At 38.1% G+C, this 21,218-nt stretch overlaps 1 protein-coding gene across 7 annotated transcripts in view; it reads left to right on the top strand.

Moving 5' to 3' along the window:
* Positions 1–21,218, top strand: part of zmp:0000001200 (dedicator of cytokinesis protein 9) — a 96,730-nt gene that overhangs the window by 73,226 nt on the left and 2,286 nt on the right. For 2 of the 7 annotated variants that reach the window (XM_053627096.1, XM_053627095.1), the window contains exons 24-52: positions 329–444; positions 1,167–1,236; positions 1,461–1,583; positions 2,424–2,495; positions 2,641–2,787; positions 2,956–3,039; positions 3,238–3,349; positions 5,705–5,883; positions 6,012–6,128; positions 6,226–6,337; positions 6,800–6,930; positions 8,534–8,648; positions 8,821–8,887; positions 10,916–10,963; positions 12,162–12,292; positions 13,147–13,262; positions 13,461–13,598; positions 13,791–13,973; positions 14,069–14,182; positions 14,338–14,553; positions 14,649–14,706; positions 14,827–14,933; positions 15,386–15,508; positions 15,941–16,054; positions 17,260–17,406; positions 17,506–17,716; positions 19,189–19,379; positions 19,486–19,586; positions 19,709–19,847. In XM_053627096.1, coding sequence (XP_053483071.1) covers positions 329–444; positions 1,167–1,236; positions 1,461–1,583; positions 2,424–2,495; positions 2,641–2,787; positions 2,956–3,039; positions 3,238–3,349; positions 5,705–5,883; positions 6,012–6,128; positions 6,226–6,337; positions 6,800–6,930; positions 8,534–8,648; positions 8,821–8,887; positions 10,916–10,963; positions 12,162–12,292; positions 13,147–13,262; positions 13,461–13,598; positions 13,791–13,973; positions 14,069–14,182; positions 14,338–14,553; positions 14,649–14,706; positions 14,827–14,933; positions 15,386–15,508; positions 15,941–16,054; positions 17,260–17,406; positions 17,506–17,716; positions 19,189–19,379; positions 19,486–19,586; positions 19,709–19,847 — 3,582 coding nt within the window. Of the gene's footprint in view, positions 1–328; positions 445–1,166; positions 1,237–1,460; positions 1,584–2,423; positions 2,496–2,640; positions 2,788–2,955; positions 3,040–3,237; positions 3,350–3,712; positions 3,752–5,704; positions 5,884–6,011; positions 6,129–6,225; positions 6,338–6,799; positions 6,931–8,530; positions 8,649–8,820; positions 8,888–10,915; positions 10,964–12,161; positions 12,293–13,146; positions 13,263–13,460; positions 13,599–13,790; positions 13,974–14,068; positions 14,183–14,337; positions 14,554–14,648; positions 14,707–14,826; positions 14,934–15,385; positions 15,509–15,940; positions 16,055–16,476; positions 16,483–17,259; positions 17,407–17,505; positions 17,717–19,188; positions 19,380–19,485; positions 19,587–19,708; positions 19,848–21,218 lie in introns of all 7 variants that reach the window. The other 5 variants (XM_053627100.1, XM_053627099.1, XM_053627094.1 and 2 more) reach the window with 4 other exon arrangements.

Here is a 21,218-nt window from a genome sequence, read left to right as displayed (position 1 = left end):
CATTAGAGACCTCAGTAGGGAGCGTCACACAGACCCCATGTCTCTGGACTGTATGTGTAAACACACCATTCCTCTCTGATAATAGCATTGAAACCACGACCAGGCCTTTTTGTCCTCCACCCTCCACCCCATTAACTTCCCAGAAGCAGTGGTTTTCCACCACAACACACTAGCGCCCAGATTTACAATTGATGAAATATAAAGCACGGTCTAGCTGCTGATCAACATGGGAATGATTAGACATGTGGTTTAAGCTTATTTAATCAGTCGTTTAAGACTAACTGATCAGCTAATTCAGATTAAAGGATTGTGCTTGTGTCCTCTCCAGAGTCTGCATGCAGTGGAAGCTCACGTGATGATAAACTTCCTACCCACAATTCTGAACCAGCTGTTCTGCGTTCTCACCAGCGCATCTCTCGAGGACGTGGCGGTCAATGTCACACGGTCAGTTCTTACCTGTTTGTCCAAACCACAAAGCAGTATTCTATAAGCCTGATATTCAGGAAGGTCGAAACATCTTTTTAAGTAGTAAAATACATACTATAGACATTTATTTATATATATATATATATATATATATATATATATATATATATATATATATATATATATATTTTATCTGTAAGTTTTGCATTTATTATTAGTAGTTATTATATGTGTGATATGTGCCGATGTACTGCTACCTCATTTTGAAGCCATCTGTTGTGACCTATAATTGCGAGGAGACAATAATGGACCATCAACATCATCTATCTGTTGAGGATAGATGTTGAATGTGCTCAGAAATATCGCCGGCAGTGAAGAAAATTCCCTAGTGAAGTGGAAAACATTAGAAAGGCGTTAGGTGTAGAAAATTCTTAAAATATATGTATAGAGGATATTATAGGTTGTTATACATACATACTGTGTGTGTGTTTTATAAATATAAAAGAAAAATCAGTAGTGCATATAATAAAATAAAAAAAATTGAATCATATTTGATTAGTTGGTAGGTTCTGCAGAAACAGCCCAAGCAAACATCCCAAGCTGTTGATGTAAGACAACGCCATTAATTATAATCAATATTTCAGAAGTCTACTAGGCTATTATTTGGTTGTCTTAAGAGATATGAATAATAAATCCAATTTATGTCTGATATCAAAAACTGTGACTGTTTATTTCCACAGAGTTATGATCCATATAGTGGCTCAGTGCCATGAGGAGGGCTTGGAACATTATCTACGGTCATATGTCAAGGTGAGCAACATCAATAAAGTCTGATGTTCCATCTGTGTCCCCGCCTCCAATGCATTTAAATCCACACTGTACAACTCTGTTAAGTGCCAGGATGTGACATAAAGTCCTGCTATTTTACCAAGTCTATTTTTTGCAGTTGACTTTTGCCTCACAGGTTCTTTTTTGTCATTAAAAGCTCATACTTTGTTTTATTTCTGTGTGTGGATGTGTTTGTCTGTGTATAGTACGTATTTATGTCAGATGCTAACACAGCCACTGGTAAAACGGTGCACGAGGAGCTGGCCAAAGCCATGACCACCATTCTAAAGCCCTCCACAGACTTCCTCACCAGCAACAAACTGCTCAAGGTGATCTATTTTATGGTTTACATAGGTAGATAAAATATATTATTATAAAAGAAAAACATGTCTTCTAGATAGGCTATTGTATAATGCAATGCATATGATTATGCTTGATTTTAATTGAAGTATTTATGTGTGGTGGCCTGGGAAACCCCTTCACATGATGAAATTGGACATTTTCTGCTATATCTAGTTATGATCAATTGCATGTATATTGTAATTAAAATATGTTTTCCTTTTTCATGTAACTCAACCAGAAGTAAAGTTCTAGCAATTTAAAATCTGGTTACCCTGAAAAGTATTAAAAATAAAAAAAAAAATTGAATGGAGAAAATTACATTTAAAGGTTCCGTTATGATTGCAGCACAGGAGCGTTACCGACATTTTGACCGAATTTATTGATCTGAATTGATTGTGTGACATTCACACTTGGCTACAAAGTTGAAGTCATCTTTAGGTGAACATACTGTTTTTACTGCTGCGTTGGTTAACCTGTCTCAGCGTGATCCTTGCATGAAGATAGCCTTAAAATAAATGAAAACATTTCCACTTCATTTTAGTGAAATACATTTATGTTTTCTTAAAGTTAGGGTGTCAAATTATGTTGCTATTATAGTTTTTGTCTGTTTGACAGAATTCAGCCACAGTGACATGAGACGGGTTTTCCCAGACCACCGGATATGTACATATTTTCTTTGCATAAGGGGCAGCTGTCTTTGTATTTTGCTGCAATTTATTTCTTCACTGTGGCACAATGACTCAAAGCCAAGTCTGGCCTGATATGGTTTTTTTTGACATTCTTATATCTGTGCAATGTGTTCTCTTTCCTTGTTTTGCTATATTCAGTACTCCTGGTACTTTTTTGAGGCCTTAGTGAAGTCCATGGCACAGTACTTGATAGAAAGCGGTAAAGTTAGGGTAAGTCTGACTGCAGCATCATTTGTGCATGCTCTGTTACTGATATTTAAAACACTGTGCGGAGCAAAAGTCAAATATAGATCTTTATTTTTTTTACTCGCTAGTCTGTTGTTTGAAGTTTTGATCTTTGCTCTCTTCACTTCAGCTGTCCAGGAACCAGCATTTCTCAGCCTCGTTTCACCACACAGTGGAGACCTTGGTGAATATGCTGATGCCTCACATCACGCAGAAATACAAAGACAACTTGGATGCAACGCGCAATGCCAACCACAGCCTGGCTGTCTTCATCAAGGTCAGTAATGACATTCAGACCCGTGTCGTCACACATATCAGAGCTCACCAGTGCTTGTAAATAGTCTGTCCTTATTTAGTTTTTTCTTTTGACTGTATTGTCTATGTTGCTGCCAGTGGAAATATAGAATTGAGCGATCTGATGAACATCTGGTATTTGTATCCTCAGCGCTGTTTTACTTTCATGGATCGCGGCTTTGTCTTCAAGCAGATCAACAACTATATCAACTGTTTTATGCCTGGAGATGCCAGGGTACCTTTTTCTGCATTATTATTTCTATCTCTTCAGACTCATCTTTTTAAACTTGTTTGCATGACTGACAAACTTAAATTATCTTAGATTCTTGATTTGTTCATGGCTCACCTATAGTAAAGTCAATTAAAAGAAGAAGGAGAAGCTGATCCACAGTGCTGTGTTTGTGCTCATGCGTGACCATTCCTTTCTCCATAGACACTGTGTGAGTTTAAATTTGAGTTCCTGAAGGTGGTGTGCAACCATGAGCACTACGTCCCTCTTAATCTGCCCATGCCATTCGGGAAAGGGCGGATTATGAGATTTCAAGGTGAGAACTATATTAGATTATTTTTTGCACCTAATTATCGCAGAAATGTTTGTTCATCCCATTAAAAAGACGTTCATGATCTTTTTAAAAATCCATCAATTATTACTGGGTCTTGAATATGAAAAATAGTCAATATGAACTATGACTGGACATAACAAACCGCCAAAGATTAAAAAAAAAAAAAAAGCTTCACAATTCAGTTTAAGATGTCTTTACTCTTTGTTTATATTTATAGATAATTATAACATATGTATGCACCAGATATGGCTTTATATCTGATATATAACTTAACACTCTCCAGAGCACTTGTTTAGTGTGAATGAGTGTGTTTTGCTCTCGTGTTCTGTTTGTTTGCCTCATCAGCCGCTCCCTACTACAGTATGGAGTCTCAGTCTGCTCTAGGTAGGTAAGGCATAGTGCCTACCTTCCTGATCATTAACAAATCATTTTCTGATCAATCCTGGAATACTAAAATCAGTGTAGAATGATGATTACTTCACTGTCATTTTATAATACAAATGATGTACCTTCCCAGTTTAGTTTAGCACTCTACAATTATTATGCTACATTTAGTATTAGAGTAGTTGTAGGTAAGTAAAGAGTATGTATTAGTGTTCGACTCTGTTAGTGCTCTTAAGTGCAGTTGTGAAAAAAAGGATGAAGTGACAGTGACAAATTATTGAATCAACTCTTGTACTCATTAATTATCCTAAAATCACGTTATCATTTATCAGCAAACATGGTGCAAAAAGAAATTCCAGTGATTATTAAGACAGAAAAGAGCTTTAAATTTGGCAACCAGAAACATTTTTAAAAAAAAATGAAAAATGAAATGAAATGGGGGAAAAAACAACCAGAAAAGTTGACATCTGATGTAATACCCTTTTTCACTCAGCTCCAGAATTATTGGCCCCTTTGGTAAGGATGGGTAAAAGGGTTATGAAAAATTCCTTTATGGTTAATTATCTTAATCTCACCGTAAAAATATGAAAGAAATCTCACTTTCAGTTGAAGTAAATGTATTCAGAATTTATTTGAATATCTGGCTGCCTTTCTCAAGAAGCTACAGCTAGGTTGCACAATACATAGTTTTTGATAAGGTTATTTCAATTACAGGATAGATTTCTCATCATCTATCTCTAAGCTCAAGTTATTTAACCACAAAGACATTTTTATAACCTTTTTATATACATCTTTTCCAAGGGTTCCAATTAGGGATGCACCGAAACGAAAATTCTTGGCCAAAACTGAATATAATGAAACACTTGGCCGAATACGGTTTTTCGCATTTTTCCCCCATTTATTTTGCCAAATTTTTCACCATTGCATAAATTAAATAGTCAAAATGTGCCTTTTCCTATCTTGTCTTGCTTTTCAAAGAAAAAGTCAATTAAAAAACTACAATTTAAAACTATTTATTGAACGTTTCTTTAACATTCCAGCAGACATTGTACGAACAAAGCACAATATAACTTAAAATAAATAAATTAGTAAAATAAAAATATTTTTATTTGGCCATCTTTGAGCCCCCCTTCTTGAATAGATTAGGCCTATAACTGACTGCTGAAAGAATGTAATGTACTCTGTACGCCTACAACAAAAAAGTGCATTGAAAAGAGCGCAGAAAACCCACAACAAATGAATAATTATCCTAGACATTAGCCTACATTTTCAGGAAAAGTGTCAGGTTCTTCTTTATGAAAAGTAGCTTCTCTGCTTTCTCACATGAAAGTCGGTTCCTCTTGTCATAGATGATATGAGATGGAGCTCTACACGGTCTCTCACTGTCGGTGCTTGTGCATGGAGCAGACAAATACCTAGGGAGGAGGAACTTTCCTTTTCGCTGCCGCCGCCGCCGTGTCTTTCTCGTACTCTGTATGCTGTTCGGGGTGTCTTGATTTTAAATGATAAATTAAACTTGTAGTGCTGTAAGTTTTTGCCCTCTAGGCAATCCAGCAGAACATTGTCTGCAAACGGCCATTTTTCTCTTTGTCTTTGTCTTTCTCTTTCTCTGACACTTTAAAATGCTTCCACACTGCAGACTTGTTTGCTGCATTTATAAACGTCATTGTTCTCTAAAATTTATTCTGTCTTTTCACTTCTTAATAATAATAAGTTATTTAATTAAGTTATAAAAATAATAAGAATTTCGATTGCCGAACATTCGGTGCATCCCTAGTACCAATAATTCTGGAGCTGACTGTATGTACATAATGGACATCTTTGCTGTCTCCTGCTTGGTTCTCACTTTGTTGTATCAGATAACACTTTTTATAGTGTACTGGTTTTCTTTAACACAACTTCCTCCCTCTCACCCCTTCTCTCTTTCTCTCACTTTCTCGTTCTTTCTCTCAGATCTTCTGCTGGACTACTCTCTAACTGATGACTTCTGTAAGAATCACTTCCTGGTTGGGCTTTTATTAAGGGAGGTGGGTGCAGCTCTACAGGAGTTTCGTGATATTCGTCAAATAGCCATCCAGGTGCTGAAGAACATGATGATCAAACATACATTTGATGATCGTTACACCTCCAAGGTGAGACTCAGTTAGCATATTAAGATTTTATATATTCATGTATTTGGCATGTGGTGTTGTTTTTGCACTCTGCGTTTGCAAGTATTTGTGTATACACATGTGTGAGGAGTGTGTATTGTGTGTTTCAGAGTCAGCAGGCACGGTTAGCTACGCTTTACCTGCCTCTCTTTGGCCTACTCCAGGAGAACGTCCACAGACTCAACATTAAAGATACCACACCCTTGACCAACAGTCTCTCCAGCAGCGTAAGACTGACACCTACTGACCGCACTCTGTAAATACAGCTATTATTACCCTTTTCCCCCTAGTTACTCAGATGTGATGGTCTGTTACGTCTTGCAGACTGTACGTGATGAACCGGTCCCTACCGGCTCTTTGATGACACCCCATAAAACAGGGAGTCATATCGAGAGCAGCCTGCATAAGGATGTGTTTGGGGTTATATCTGGAACAGGTGAGAGAAGACAGTTGCTATACAGTCACTGAGAAACAGTATTACATTATTGTACAGCATCACATTTTATTATTTTACAAAAGTAATAGGAAGAGTACTGCTAATGGATCAACAGTACATGTTAGATGGTACATATGGAGAACCAGAACTATTCATGAATATGATATCTTAAAAATGTTTCAAAAATTGAGATAAAAAAATAAACATGACTGTTTAATTAAACTAAAAATGTTTAATGAAATCAAAAAGTGTGCAAAATATAAACATATTTTTATTGCATTGATACAGTATGAAAGATGTGTGTACCGGTGTATATATATGTGTGTATATAATATATAAATATAAATGACAGAAAACAATAAAAAGTACGAATCAACTACAACTCCTGGGTCTAATGAAGATTTTTTTTTTTTTTAGTGTGTCATTTACCAGCTAATAAATTAAGTATTTTTTGTGATCTAGTCACTCCACATGCGTCCTCCACTCCAAACATCTCTGTACGTCACGCTGACTCGCGCTGCTCCCTCATCAGCACTGACTCTGGAAGCAGCCTACCAGAACGTAGCAATGACAAATCCCATCCTCTTGACAAGGTACTGTCTAATCACACAGTCCCTCATTCATCAATTACATACTCATGCTTGTTAAAGAAATGCTCAAACATGCATTTACTCATAAAGTAACCAAATAATTCTCCATAACTATAAATATAATTGCTATATCTGGATACTGTCTTAACTGAATGTCCATCTTGGCTCGATGGGTCTTTGCACTGTTAGCTTTATTCTGTCACCTAGGTAATCACGTTTTTGTCTTATGTTTTTGGCTGATGTGGGGATTGGGATTTGATGCCTGACTCAGTCATATTGCTATACAAATCTGCCTGCCTGCATGTTGGAGCAATCCAGCAAGTGCTGCCTGAGTGTGAGCCGTTGGGACCGCATGAAGGAGTGTGTGTTTACTAACCCGTGCTTGTGTGGTCGCCTCTTGTTCTTGCTGGCGTCAGAGGGAGCATTTTGTGCGCAGTCACTCCACCAGCATGCTACGCTCCCTCTCAGAGAGCGAGGATAAGGTGCTTTCCACAAGGGCCAAGCGCCAGACCATGGACTTCTCACTACTGTCTGCTCCCTCATTCAGCCATCTAGCCACCCACAGCAAAAAAACTGCACAAGTATTCCATCACCTTGCTCAGAGCTCGCACTGTTTTCCACTATTGAGCTCCTCAGAGCAACTGTGTGTGTGTGTGTGTATGCATGTGGATTTAAAACCCCCTATCTGCTTAGCTAGAATAAGCAGGTTTTGCATGGGGAAGCTGTTGTGTATTTGTTTGAAGTGTAATTTCTTATTTTTTCTGCCAGTAACTAAGATATTTACAATAAAAGCTTTTATAAGAGAAATAATAACATTCATATTGGCAAGTGGCATGCATTGTTTACCCAAATGTATGAAGCGTGTATAGTCCTGTCTGATAAGAAATGCATTGTTTTTTTAAACCAACCTCTGTCTGCTGAATCTGTAGCATATGTCTGAATCCCTTTACTGAAATAATGGATAACGATTAGGTTGAAAAATCCCAAAATATTCCTTTGGATCACTTAAATACTGTGTATTTTCATTTTCCAGTTTCATCAAAGCACATCAATTCTATTACTCATCCATTAGAGCCAAAATTAGCAGCTGACAATATTGTTGAGGTGAAGACATTGCCTCATACTCTCCATGCATACAGCCTATGAGCTTTCTGTGGTTTAGGCATTTATTTTTTGCTGGCAAGTACAACTGGTGTGTTTCTGTGCCAACCGTGTGCTATGGTAGACACATTAGTTCTGCTGCTATAAAACTTTACAGCTTTAGTCATACCTGCATTTCTTCTAATCCATATTACAGCCTTCATGGGTTTACAGCTCCGCTTTGTATTAGGTGTCCTCAGTGAAGTGTCCTTATGAATGATGTAGTGTAAGTGTAAACACTGAAGTGTTAAAATATTGAGGATGCCGAATACAAATCAATCCTGTTTTGAGTGTGTGAAGTTGTGACCTGGGATAGATTCATCTTCTTTAAGCTAGCGTAGAGAGAATTTCCTCTGTGGTGGTAAGTAAAGAAAAATGTCTGGAGAGAAAATAGTATGCTGGTTTGACGTGTGTGTGTGTGTGTGTGTGTGTGTGTGTGTGTGTGTGTGTGTGTGTGAAATAGCAGTGCAATGTGGCTGCAGCTCTGGGTGGATCCCTCCTGCGCTGTGATAAACTAGAGCAGTCTGAAGTGAAGAGCCTGTTAATGTGTTTCCTTCATGTGCTCAAGAGCATGTCTGAAGGTAAAAATGCACACACTTCTTTAAATATGGTTCTGTTTAATGTAGTACCTGCATACTGTGTATAAAACCCAGAAGCATATCTCACACTCTCAGCACACTCTCATTGAGCTAGTTTGCATGAATATCTCAGTATAAATAATTAGTTTATTCTGTAAACATTCATACTCCTCAGATGCCCTCTTTACGTACTGGAATAAAGCTTCATCTGGAGATCTGATGGATTTTTTCACTCTGTTGGAGTAAGTCCTGCCTTATAGTTCTTCATTAAAACTAAATAACAGTTTTGTTTTGTTTTTGCTACAGCTTGATGGAAATATATAGTCTGTTTGCAGATACCATTGGTAAAGAATGCAGGCTCGACATACTACACTTTATTATACAGTACGAGAGCGGCCTCTATAGGCGAAATAAAAACCATCACTGACAAATTTTGTTGCGTAATTTGAAGTATTTTTTATTCATTTTAGATGTCTCTATTTTTAATTGTTATTTGGAGTGTTACTTTTTGGTTCAGTTTAGATATACAGTCGTGTGAAAAAATAAGTACGCCCCATGGAAATTGTTGGCTTTTTTGACACATTTGGACAAGCAAACATTTGATCCTCTTTGAAACAGTGCCTACTAATATTGTTGACACACTTGAACAAAACCACAAGGAAATTCGCTTTTTCAATTATTTATTAAACAGAAATATAAATAGATGTGATATTCTTTTGTGGAAAAGGTAAGTACACCCTTGGCCTGAGAAGCTAGTATTGCCCCCTTTAACAGAAATCACTTCTTGTAGGCGTTTTTGCATAATTGTCCAGCAGTCTCTGACATTGGCGTGCTGAAATGTTTGACCACTTTTCCATGCAAAATTCCTTTAGTTGCAAGACGTTTGAGGGTTTTCTTGCATGTACTGCCCATTTCAAATCCCCCTGCAACATTTCAATGGGATTCAAATACAGACTTTGACTAGGTATTCCACAACCCTCCATTTCTTCTTTTTGAGCCATTCTTTGGTGGATTTGCTAGTGTACTTAGGATCATTGTCCTGTTGAAAGATCCAATTTCTGTTCAACTTCAACTTTTGGACAGATGGCCTCACATTATCTTCAAGCACTCTTTGATATGATGCAGAATTCATAGTTGAATCAATGAATGAAAGCTGTCCAGTCGCTGAGGCAGTGAAGCAACCCCAAACCATAACATTCCCACCACCGTGCTTCACAGTTGGTATGAGGTGCTTCTCCTGAAAAGCTGTCTTTGGTCAGCACCAAACATGTCTGCTGTTACTGTGGCCAAACAACTCTATTTTTGATTTGTCTGTCCAGAGCACATTATTCCAAAAGGCCTGGTCTTTGCCTATATACTCATTGGCAAACTATGGTCTTGCTCTATTGTTCTTTTTAGACTGCAAAGGCTTTTTCTTGGCACGCCTCCCATGCAGGTCAAATTTGTGCAATATCTTTCTGATTGGAGAAGCATGCCCTTTGACACCAACAGTTGGAGGACGGATCCTGCAATTAAATTTTCGGGTTCTTGGAGACTTTTTTGCGCATCACACGGTCTGCTCTTGGGCTGAATTTGCTGGGACGGCCAGTCTTTTGTAACCTGCGCCACTTGTAGATTATTTTCCTTACAGTAGAATGATGTATTTCAAATGCTTTGGAGATCGTTTTAAATCCCTTGCCAGACTCATAGGTATCCACAACCTTTTTTCTGAAGGCCTTACAGAACTCTTTAGATCTTGGCATGATGACACCACACACCTCAATAGCACAGGGAATACCAGACACTAGATATGAGAGGTTTAAATAAGACAGGTTCCACCTGCACTCCCTAAGCAGGCACCCAATCTTGAACACCTGATTCTAATTTTATGGATTTGAATGCGTGATAAATGTAGGAGTGTACTGACTTTTTTCATGTGACTTATGTGTTTTTTTTTTGTTCATTTAAATTGTGAAAATTACTACAAGCTGTCAATTTTATGTCATTTCAAAGAGTGTATCAACTTCATTAAATAGGCACTGTTTCAAAGAGGATCAAATGTTTGCTTGTCCAAATAAGTTAAAATGCCAACAATTTCCATGGAGTGTACTTATTTTTAACATTGACTATATATCTTTTATTTAGTTAATAGTTAATATTTATCAAATTCTGAGGTTCATGACCTTTGTGTTAAAAGGTTTTGAGTAAAGATTGAATGGCAGATAGAACCTTATAATACTTAAGTCACATAATGTTACCGAAGATGTCTCCAAATATGTCTTATATTGCAGACTGTGTCTCCACCAGTTCAGATACATGGGGAAGCGATACATTGCCAGGTAATGCGTTTATTTGCTATGCTTTTTTTTTAGGGAAAAAAGGGAAAGAAAATAGCTCCTTTAATAGATATGTGATTACTTTAAGTAAGATTTCTTATAAGTCATTTCTTATTCATGACTGAAAGTCTGTTTAACTTTGTAAATTAAAATGATGAATCCATAAATGAATACAATGTATATTTCTTCATATGTTTTAATTAAATTTGACTCATTTCTATGTCAACACATTTGAAATTAAACATATGTTTACAGCCACTGTAGTATACAAACACATACAGTACATGCTCACATACAGTAGCTTGAAATGTGCTTCTCTCTGGAAGGTTGAACCTCACTAGACCTGGGTTAAGAGTTGTCTCTAACCATTCACAATTTTTGTCTCTTTATTGCTGTACATGCTGCAAGTATAATCCACTCACACATTCATGCACACACGTATATACATGCGGCTCCTACTTATGCTTGGGTAAGAGCGGACCTGCTTAATTAACTGTTCTGCATTTGCATGTTCTTGTCTGTCTGCACTTGCGGCATGCTAACCGACATCACCCTCATGAGATGAACTGCTTTCTTTCTTATTTTACATCTCTTTCTAATGGTGTGCATAAAATGTTGATGCTTGTGTCGATGCTATCTGCTGTGCTGTTAGTGCTGCATGCTGAAGCAACTTCATATTTTGAGAGCTTTGCAGCCAGCAACTACAGCTGTGTTATCATTAAATTAGCAGCACACCTGGATTACTGCATTTGCTGAAGACGTTGAAGGCAATATTTTCTCTAAGATTGCTGGGCATGGAAGTAGGGGAAACATTATGTAATATTATTGGCTATTTTTATATTTACCAGCTGTACATGCATGACGATGTAGTCAACTCAAGAAGACACATTTTCCTTTCACTGATATTGAAGAATCGTGCACAGGGACATAAACTATAAGATAAATAGTGTCAGTATTGATTTCAGGTTGTCTTTAACACCGCTTTGGACTTTTGTGCAAGTATCTCAGAGGTCATTCACACTGGCCACATAATCAAAATGAAATTTATTAGGTTTGCCAATTCTCGTTGCTCTATAGAAGTGTTGTAATGTTATTTATATTTACTTTCCTTCTCTTCGTCTGGAGCCCTTAGTGGCTTTTTCTTTGTCTGTCTGTACTACTACTAAAGCTGGCTGTGCCGGTCTCACTGTTTCCTCTTTAGGAGCCAGGAAGGGTCTGTAGCACATGAGCGCAAATCTCAGACTCTACCTGTGTCCCGCAGTAGAGCCGGAATGATGCATGCTCGCTTACAGCAGCTCAGCAGCTTGGATAACTCGTACACTTACAACCACAGTGAGTTACACTGACTTCATTACGTCTCCTTTCATACATCAAATTCTTATTCTTATCATCACCATCATTATAATCCTAACAATCAGTGTCTTCATGATCACAGCTCATTACCCTGCATCTCTTGCCCCAGGCCATTCAAAACTCTAAATGTCTCTGTGAGATTCCCATAGTCAACGAAATAAACCCAGTCTCTCTGTTTTCAGTATCAGAAAGATTGCAAGTATACTTGGAATTTTTGTAGATCATGGTAAGAACTGATCAGATTGATGCCAGAAAATATCGAGTCAGTATCATGTCCCATGATTCCATATTTCATAATAACATCACCAACACATCAGTAGTTCCTAATTCACTTTTTTTTTGTTTTGTTTTTATAGAAAACGTCACGAACACTAATTCTGGTGTTTATTCCTTATAGTACATTGCATCTTTGTATCGCCTTGCCATCCCTTCCTCTTACCTTTTTTTCTTACATATCTTTCTCCCATAATTGAATTCGAATGGTTATATGTTATTGTATGTATGCTGTTTATAAGAGATGGAGTGCTAGAAGTGTTTGACTCTTTATAGTACATTGCATCTTCGTCCTGCCTCGCCATTCCCGTATCACATCTCTTTCTCTTACACACATAATTGCATTGTAACGGTTAAACATGTTATTACATGTATACATGCTGTTTGCATGATGTTGCTTGTACTTGCCTTGTAAGCTGTGGTAATTTCATGTTTTAAAAAGAGTACACTCTTATTTGGAGTGAATTTAGCAGATATGCTTTTGTAGAATTGCAATATTTGGAACTTTCTACAGTTTTGTGTGTGTGTGTGTGTGTGTGTGTGTGTGTGTATGTGTGTAGCCTACAGTCATTCGGATGCAGATGTGTTAAACCAGTCACTGCTGGAGGCGAATATCGCTACTGAAGTGTGTCTGACAGTACTGGATGTACTAAGCATCTTCATCATGGGATTTAAGGTATGGCATTATCAGTAACTTTGCAGCATCCAGCTTTCACTCTTAGTATATGATTATTTGCATATTTTTTAAACAGATTTATTAAGGAAATGAGTACAATATGTTAGTTGTAAACTGGAATAAAAAGTGTTGAAAATATTGTGGGAAAATGTGTTTTTCACACACAACCCTCCCTGGCTCCTCCTTTCTCTCCCTCAGACCCAGCTGAGCTTAGATCATGGACACAACCCCCTGATGAAAAAGGTGTTTGCAGTCCATCTGTGTTTTCTACAAATCAACCAGTCAGAGACAGCCCTCAAACAAGTCTTCACTTTCCTGCGCACCTTTATCTACAAGGTAAGCTTGACCTCACCTCAGTGTACTCCATGTGAGTGGTGCAGCATATATTGCAATATGAAGACTTCTTTAACGTAGTCCACATAGTCCTGCCTGTAAATGGCCACATTGTCTATTGTGTAAAATACAATTGTTTATAAATCAGATTCAGTAAAGCTTTTTAATCGTTGGTATTTCTACTTCTCTGTGCAGTTCCCTTGTACATTTTTCGAGGGCCGTGCGGATATGTGCGCATCCTTCTGTTATGAGATCCTAAAGTGCTGTAACTCCAAACTCGGCTCTATCCGCTCTGATGCTGCCCACCTGCTTTACTTTCTCATGAAGAGTAATTTTGACTACACGGGCAGGAAGTCCTTTGTTCGCACCCATCTGCAGGTCATACACTTACAGAGCAAAAGAGATAAAGTGCTAGTGAGTTTAGAAAGATTCGTTGAAGTAAAGTAGATTTGTTCGTACCCATTTCCCATCAGGTGGTGATTGCTGTCAGTCAACTGATTGCTGATGTTATTGGAATTGGTGGGATGAGGTTTCAGCAGTCTCTGTCCATCATAAACAACTGTGCAAACAGTGACAAGACCATTAAAGTAAGTGACCTACAACAGTTGCTTACATTAACAAATGCATGAACTGATTATCCAAGTCATCTTCAGGTTTTTTGGGGGGTTTTTTAAATCAACAAGCTTTTTTTTCCTATGATATGAGAGATGTGATAGATTTTGTGTTCTGGTGGCTCTTGTAGAACACCGCTTTTCCATCTGACGTGAAAGACCTGACAAAGCGAATCCGTACAGTCCTGATGGCTACAGCTCAGATGAAGGAGCATGAGCGAGATCCAGAGATGCTGGTGGACCTGCAGTACAGTCTGGCCAAGTCGTACGCCAGCACTCCTGAACTGCGCAAAACCTGGCTGGACAGCATGGCCCGCATCCATGTCAAGAATGGGGATCTGTCTGAGGTGCGAATATAAACTAACCCACATTTTCTCTCCAGCTATACACAGAAAAAAAAATTCCGGTCTTGAAGATCTGTTTGTGTGTAACTTTTATTCAGGCCGCCATGTGTTACGTGCATGTGACAGCACTGGTAGCCGAATACCTTCAAAGAAAAGGTGAGTTCCTCACAACCACACATAGACTGTACCAGTAGTGATGCACAGTAGTATATTATCAATAATACAAATTATTGACTGTATTATTTATCATGTATCTTCATATCTGTATCTACATAGGCATGTTTAAACAGGGCTGCTCTGCATTTCGAGTGGTCACGCCCAACATTGACGAGGAGGCATCTATGATGGAAGATGTAGGCATGCAGGACGTGCACTTCAATGAGGTGTGAACCTGTCACTCATATGACGATATCTAAACTCTCCAAGAGCTAATGACGGCAATAGCGCTCATTAACCATTCAAGTGTTCTCTCATTGCTCACACATAAGGGGCAGTATTCAATAGCTTGTTTATAGTGTTCTCGTGTACATTAGTCACACAGATAAGAAGGCTACGTAAAAGCAAGTAAGAGATTGTGGCTACACTAATGTATCTGTACTTACTTTATCTCAGCATTTTATCACCAAGGGTTGGTATTATATCACAGTGTTTGCACTTTGTGGTTTTATCTTAAATCGGTCTAAGAGAGTTAACTGGGACATCAACTCAATATATGCAATAAATCAACAAATATATGTAACGGCATCCTTAATGCAGTTTGTTACTGTTTACACTCAGAAATCTGTTGCCTTTTCACATATAAATGTTTGTTTTTGCTTTGTTGGGGGTGTTTTAGGACGTCCTAATGGAGCTTTTAGAGGAGTGTGCTGATGGACTCTGGAAAGCAGAACGATATGAGCTCATCTCTGATATCTACAAGCTCATCATACCTATCTATGAGAAACGCAGAGACTTTGAGGTACTATAACAAATATTTAACAACTGGGGAACTTCATAATTATAAAACTACACACAATAAGTATGTGCTTCATAGTGTGCAGTCTTTAATTAATAATAAGAAATAAGGTGATTTATGACTTTGTAACAAATTTGAATTTTGCTAAACTTTCCACGCGCTGTCTCTGTCCAGGAATAGGGGGGAACACTATGTTGTATCCCTGGGGAGGGAACGTGGTCAGCAGTGGATAGAGATAGGCTTCAGTCTATCTGCTTTAATATTATGCAGCTGATGGTCAGATTAAAATTAATCAGCGAACCTAATGTGCTTCAGAGTAGGGTTGTGTGAAATAGAAGCGTAAACTACACCAATATCTGCTCTGAGATAGATCAACATTTCTAGATACATTGTTATGCTATTTATGAACATATTCACCTGCTTTGGATGTCACAGAAACTGGCTCACCTATATGAGACACTCCACCGTGCATACAGTAAGGTCACTGAGGTGATGCACACAGGAAAGAGGCTCCTGGGAACCTACTTCAGGGTGGCCTTCTTCGGACAGGTAAGGAAATGTCTAGATCACACCATAAGAGACGTATAGCCTTTATTCAAGTTCAGTTACTGGGTAAATTGTTGCCACCCTTTGTGAAAATATTACATATACAAAAAAAATGCCATGAAGATTTTGAGATTAAACATATGGGAAAGCTGTTTAGTTTTATATTAACCCATTATTTTTTCAAACATAAGTAGTGCGTTTTTCTATAAACGACTGTTAACAACCAGATACACACAACAGCTGAGGTTTACAATACTTTTATGGATGTGTGCAATGCAGGACATGACAGGTTGACAGCATGTAATTACAAACAGTAACATCAATGGCAACAATGAGTGTAGTTTTCAAGAATGTCATTTCTATCTCTATCCATATTATTTTAACTCTGATTAAATGTGTAATCTCTCTCTGCTTGTGTCTTAAAGGCAGCGGTAAGTCCTGGTACACATTGGCTGGTTTGAGTTTGCTGTGTCACACTAACATAGTACCCAGTTATCGCTAATTGTTTTTTTCTTGCTTTGAGAGAAAGACAGATTGCGTCGTTTCATTTTCAAACTTCTTCAAGTCTAAGATTCGCTCCATGAATTAAATTAGCATTTTGCACCAATAGAACACTCTCATTGTAAGAATTTGTTTTAAGGTGAAAGTGTCTTTTTTATCTCATGGCTTCTCACTGCTCCAGAGTGCCTGCATGGTAACAGTCTTCACTGCTAACCCATCATGACTGTGTAATGTGTGATTCTGTGTGGATCCTTAGTTTGGAAAGAAGTAAAATAATCCTCAAGGGAGTGTTGTATTGATCGCAGACTTTATACACATTTAATAATAGTAATTTCATAACAAGTAATGGTTTTAGTCATATCACTGCTTTCATTCGTTTGACTGTATGACTGGGCTTGCTAAGATAATAGATGGGAGAGACACAAAATGTATCACATAATGAACACTAGATCTTCATTCAGGTGCTGACTTTTCTGATTGGTCATTGTGGCTGTATTTGTATGCTCTACTGCCTTGATTTCTATGCATAACATCAATTATTCCATTTCATAATCATTGTGCAGTGTAACTAGATGACTAGTGTTCGTCACTGTGTTGTGTGCTCTTGTGTTTTAAAAAAAAAAAAAAAAAAAAAAAAGGGTAAGATTGTGTATCTAGTACTACAGATTTGGCCATTGTGTTTCATTTGGTTCTGTTGTTTTTCTCAGGGATTCTTTGAGGATGAAGACGGTAAAGAATACATCTACAAAGAGCCCAAATTTACCCCTCTGTCAGAGATTTCTCAGCGACTCCTTAAACTCTACTCAGAGAAGTTCGGAGCAGAGAATGTCAAAATGATCCAGGACTCAGGAAGGGTGAGGGAGTGTTTCTGAGTAAAATGGAGAGCACTGTAATGACTGCATATGAATTTGTGCTTAGTGTGATCTGTTACCATTGTTTTCTTTCTGGACTAGATTAATCCTAAAGACCTGGATTCCAAGTATGCATATATACAGGTGACTCATGTCACTCCCTTCCTGGAGGAGAAGGAGCTGGTGGAGAGGAAGACTGAATTCGAGAGGAGCCACAACATCCGTCGTTTTGTATTTGAGATGCCATTCACTGTCTCGGGCAAGAAGCAGGGTGGTATCGAGGAGCAATGCAAACGCAGGACTATTCTCACCAGTATGTAGCTTTTATTTGTTACAGTATGTGAGCGTGTATGAGAGTTTTAGACAGTATAATATCCTCAACATTTTAGATTTCTACCAAACATTTAATAGAGGAACATGAGAGAATATTGGGCAGTATGTTTATCCACTAGTGCTTTACCTTGTAGAAGAGTAAAACATAAGGGAATTGAAGGTTTTCATTTATTGGAATTGCTGGATTCACGATCTCATTCCTGTGTTTACGTAACACACAGTTGCCAGCTCATTTGGCACATCTATCTCGTAGTGTAACGTGCCTCCTTTGACCTTTAGAACAGCATGAAATTAGCTGGGCATGGATTCTGTATGATGCTAGATACATTGTGCAGGAATCCTGTTCATAACTGTAGGCCAATAAAGCACTTGCTGTCATGTTTCTGGCATGTTCCTGGAACTATTGGGTGTCGATTTGTGACACAGTTCATTATCATGTTAGAAGTGTCTGTCTGATCATGGAAACTGTAGCCATGAAGGAATATGGACAGCACAAATGTTCAGATACGCCATGCTGTTCACACATTTTTCAGTGGATTTCAGTTCCTCACACCTTCATCACAAACCTGCAAAGTGCATAACAAATAGGAGAGCTCCATGGGTCATTCCGTGTACACCAAATTGAAATCTTTCCATCTGCCCAGGCAACCTTTTTTAAAAAAAAAATTTAATTTATTTTTATCCTTCTCAGCATTTCATTTTATATGCTACTGTGTATACTGCTGATTTTTTGGTTCTCTATGCCACTTGAAATGGTTTTCAGCCATTGTAGCCCATTTGAGACAAATGCAATAATTGGTGTGTTCTGAAATGACTTTCTGCACACACCCGATCTTGAAGTCAACTTTGTTGCATGGCCTATCTTTGGTTGTCTTTTCTCCTTTTTTTTTTTTTTTTTTAAATCCTGCTACGTCACTTACTTTGCTTTCCAACACTCCAGTGAACACTAACTTATTCTAAAAATGCAGATTTATACCACACATTAGTCACATGGCAAATGAATTGTTGGAATAAACAATTTGTTTGAAAGTAGTTGGTGTGGATAATAAACTGGCAACTCAGTCTATTATGGAATCAGTTGTAAATTATTTCTGAGCTGAGTATTATGTGTGGGCAGGTTATGGGTAGGAAGTAAACTCTGGAAATTCTGGCAGGCATAAGTGGCTTGACTTGAACTATAATAATGTTCCTTGTATAAATACTAATAAGAGAGAGATTAGATTTTGAGTGTGTCAGCTAAACTGTAAGATTTTATATGATCCATCCGTCCCCAAAGTCCAACTCTTATCTGTATGCCCTGATAATCGTGAGTGTCTAACCAACAGCAGAAGAGCCATGACTTACCCAAGGAAATAATACATCGTTATTTAATTTTACAAATCATATACAATATTCAGATACATCGTCCAGATTTCATTCTTCTCCGTGACTTAGTCAGTCTCTCTCCCACAGCCACACACTGTTTCCCATACGTTAAGAAGCGGATAGCGGTGATGTATCAGCACCACACAGACCTGAATCCCATCGAGGTGGCTATTGATGAGATGAGTAAAAAAGTAGCCGAGCTGCGGCAGCTCTGTGCCTCGAGTGAAGTGGATATGATCAAACTACAGCTCAAACTACAGGGCAGCATCAGCGTACAGGTGCACAATCCAGCTACGTTTAAACTACCATCAGTGTGAATATGATGTACAGAAATGCAGACCTTATAACCTGTGACTAGTGCCTAACCTGCTGTCCCTACACTAGGTGAATGCTGGCCCACTGGCCTATGCTAGAGCTTTCCTTGATGATACCACATCTAAGAAATACCCTGATAACAAAGTTAAACAGCTCAAAGAGGTGTTTAGGTAAGTATTTACACACTGTAGGCTATACTATGTGTGAGGTTCCATACTGGAAAAAGTCAGGAAAAACAATTACCTTGAACTGTGAGGGTGCTATAATGTTTTTTGTGTTGTGGTGTATGCAGGCAGTTTGTGGAGGCATGCGGTCATGGGCTGGGCATTAATGAGAGGCTCATCAAAGAGGACCAGCAGGAGTATCATGATGAAATGAAGGCCAACTACAGAGACCTCACCAGGGAACTCTCTGCAATTATGCATGAGACGGTAAGATATATAAAAACACAAACCCCACACACAGACACTTGTGCTGTGTCAGGTGGTTTTACCTAGTCTGTTACACTGAAGATTAAAGTGCACCTATTATGCTATATAAACGTGCCTAATTTTGTTTGAGAGGTCTCATACAATAGGTTTACATGCATCCAAGGTCAAAAAACACTTTAATTTTCCCATAATTTACATTGCATCACCACCTCTTTTTCTCGGTGTCACAAATGACTCCTTCAAGGATCCGTTCACTCTAAACTCCTCCTTTCAGAGAGCCTACTCTGCTCTGATTGGTCAGATGTCCCAGTCTGTTGTGATTGGTCTACCGCTTACAGTGCATTTCGGAAAGGAAACACCCACTACCGTATCTGAATTTCAGCTTAGTAATAATGTCGGTTTTACCTTATCAATTTGAGCCCAAGTCCGATATTGATACATCGGAAGATCAACCGGAACCACCATCACAAGCACGACAAGAACAGGACGTTTAACTGGTAAGTTTATTTGTAGTTTGGCAATAACGTCAGTTAGCCAGTTAGCAGAGGCTAACAGCTAACAGGCTAACAGCCGTGTTAGCTAACACAAAAAAACGCATTTGGAACACTCAGTAGAAAATATATACATAAATAATTAATCATACTTACAGGTTGTGATCCAGACTCACAAGATGGTCCAAATAAAGTGGGTACAGCCCCATGTTTAATGAATAATCATTTATCAAATCCCATGTTGACTTCAGCTAGATTTGAGAAGCAGTCGTCAGTGAAATGAACACAAATGAAAGTCGGTGGTATCGTTTTAAAATGAACTCTAACCACTGACACTTTACATCCTCATCCTTTGGGAGTCCTTACAAAGTGGTTTCGCTTTTGCAGTGCAGAAAACAGCGTCTTCTAGACACGAACATAACTCTTTCATGACTCAACCTCAACTGTAGTTGTAGGGCGAGTCAAAATACACGTTGTTCGCATGCAGCCGGTGAAGACCAGAGGCGGGGATTTTTGTTACAAACCTATTTAGGTTAGTACAGGAAGTAAAGTCTGGAATTACTGACAACTCGTTTCAGCTGTTCAGAATCTGTTATTTTTTTTGGGAGTCAATAACTCCATTTGTCGTGCACTTTGATTTTTTTAAACTTTGCATTCACAAACAGTGAATGCAAAAAAAAACAGACTGAAACAGAAAAAACAGACTTTTTACATTCACAAACAGTTCTATAACACACTACATGAAAGGTAATATCTGAAAAAGCATAATAGGTGCACTTTAAATAAAATAAATAGATAATAAATAAAAAAACAGGTGAGAAAGATAAGCATTTAAACAGAAATATATTAAAATTACCAAGGGTGCCAATATTAGTTGAGG

This window comes from Ictalurus furcatus, chromosome 6 (genome assembly GCF_023375685.1).
Source record: "Ictalurus furcatus strain D&B chromosome 6, Billie_1.0, whole genome shotgun sequence".
NCBI classification, from domain to species: Eukaryota; Metazoa; Chordata; class Actinopteri; order Siluriformes; family Ictaluridae; genus Ictalurus; species Ictalurus furcatus.
This window is presented reverse-complemented; position numbering and strand designations above follow the sequence as displayed.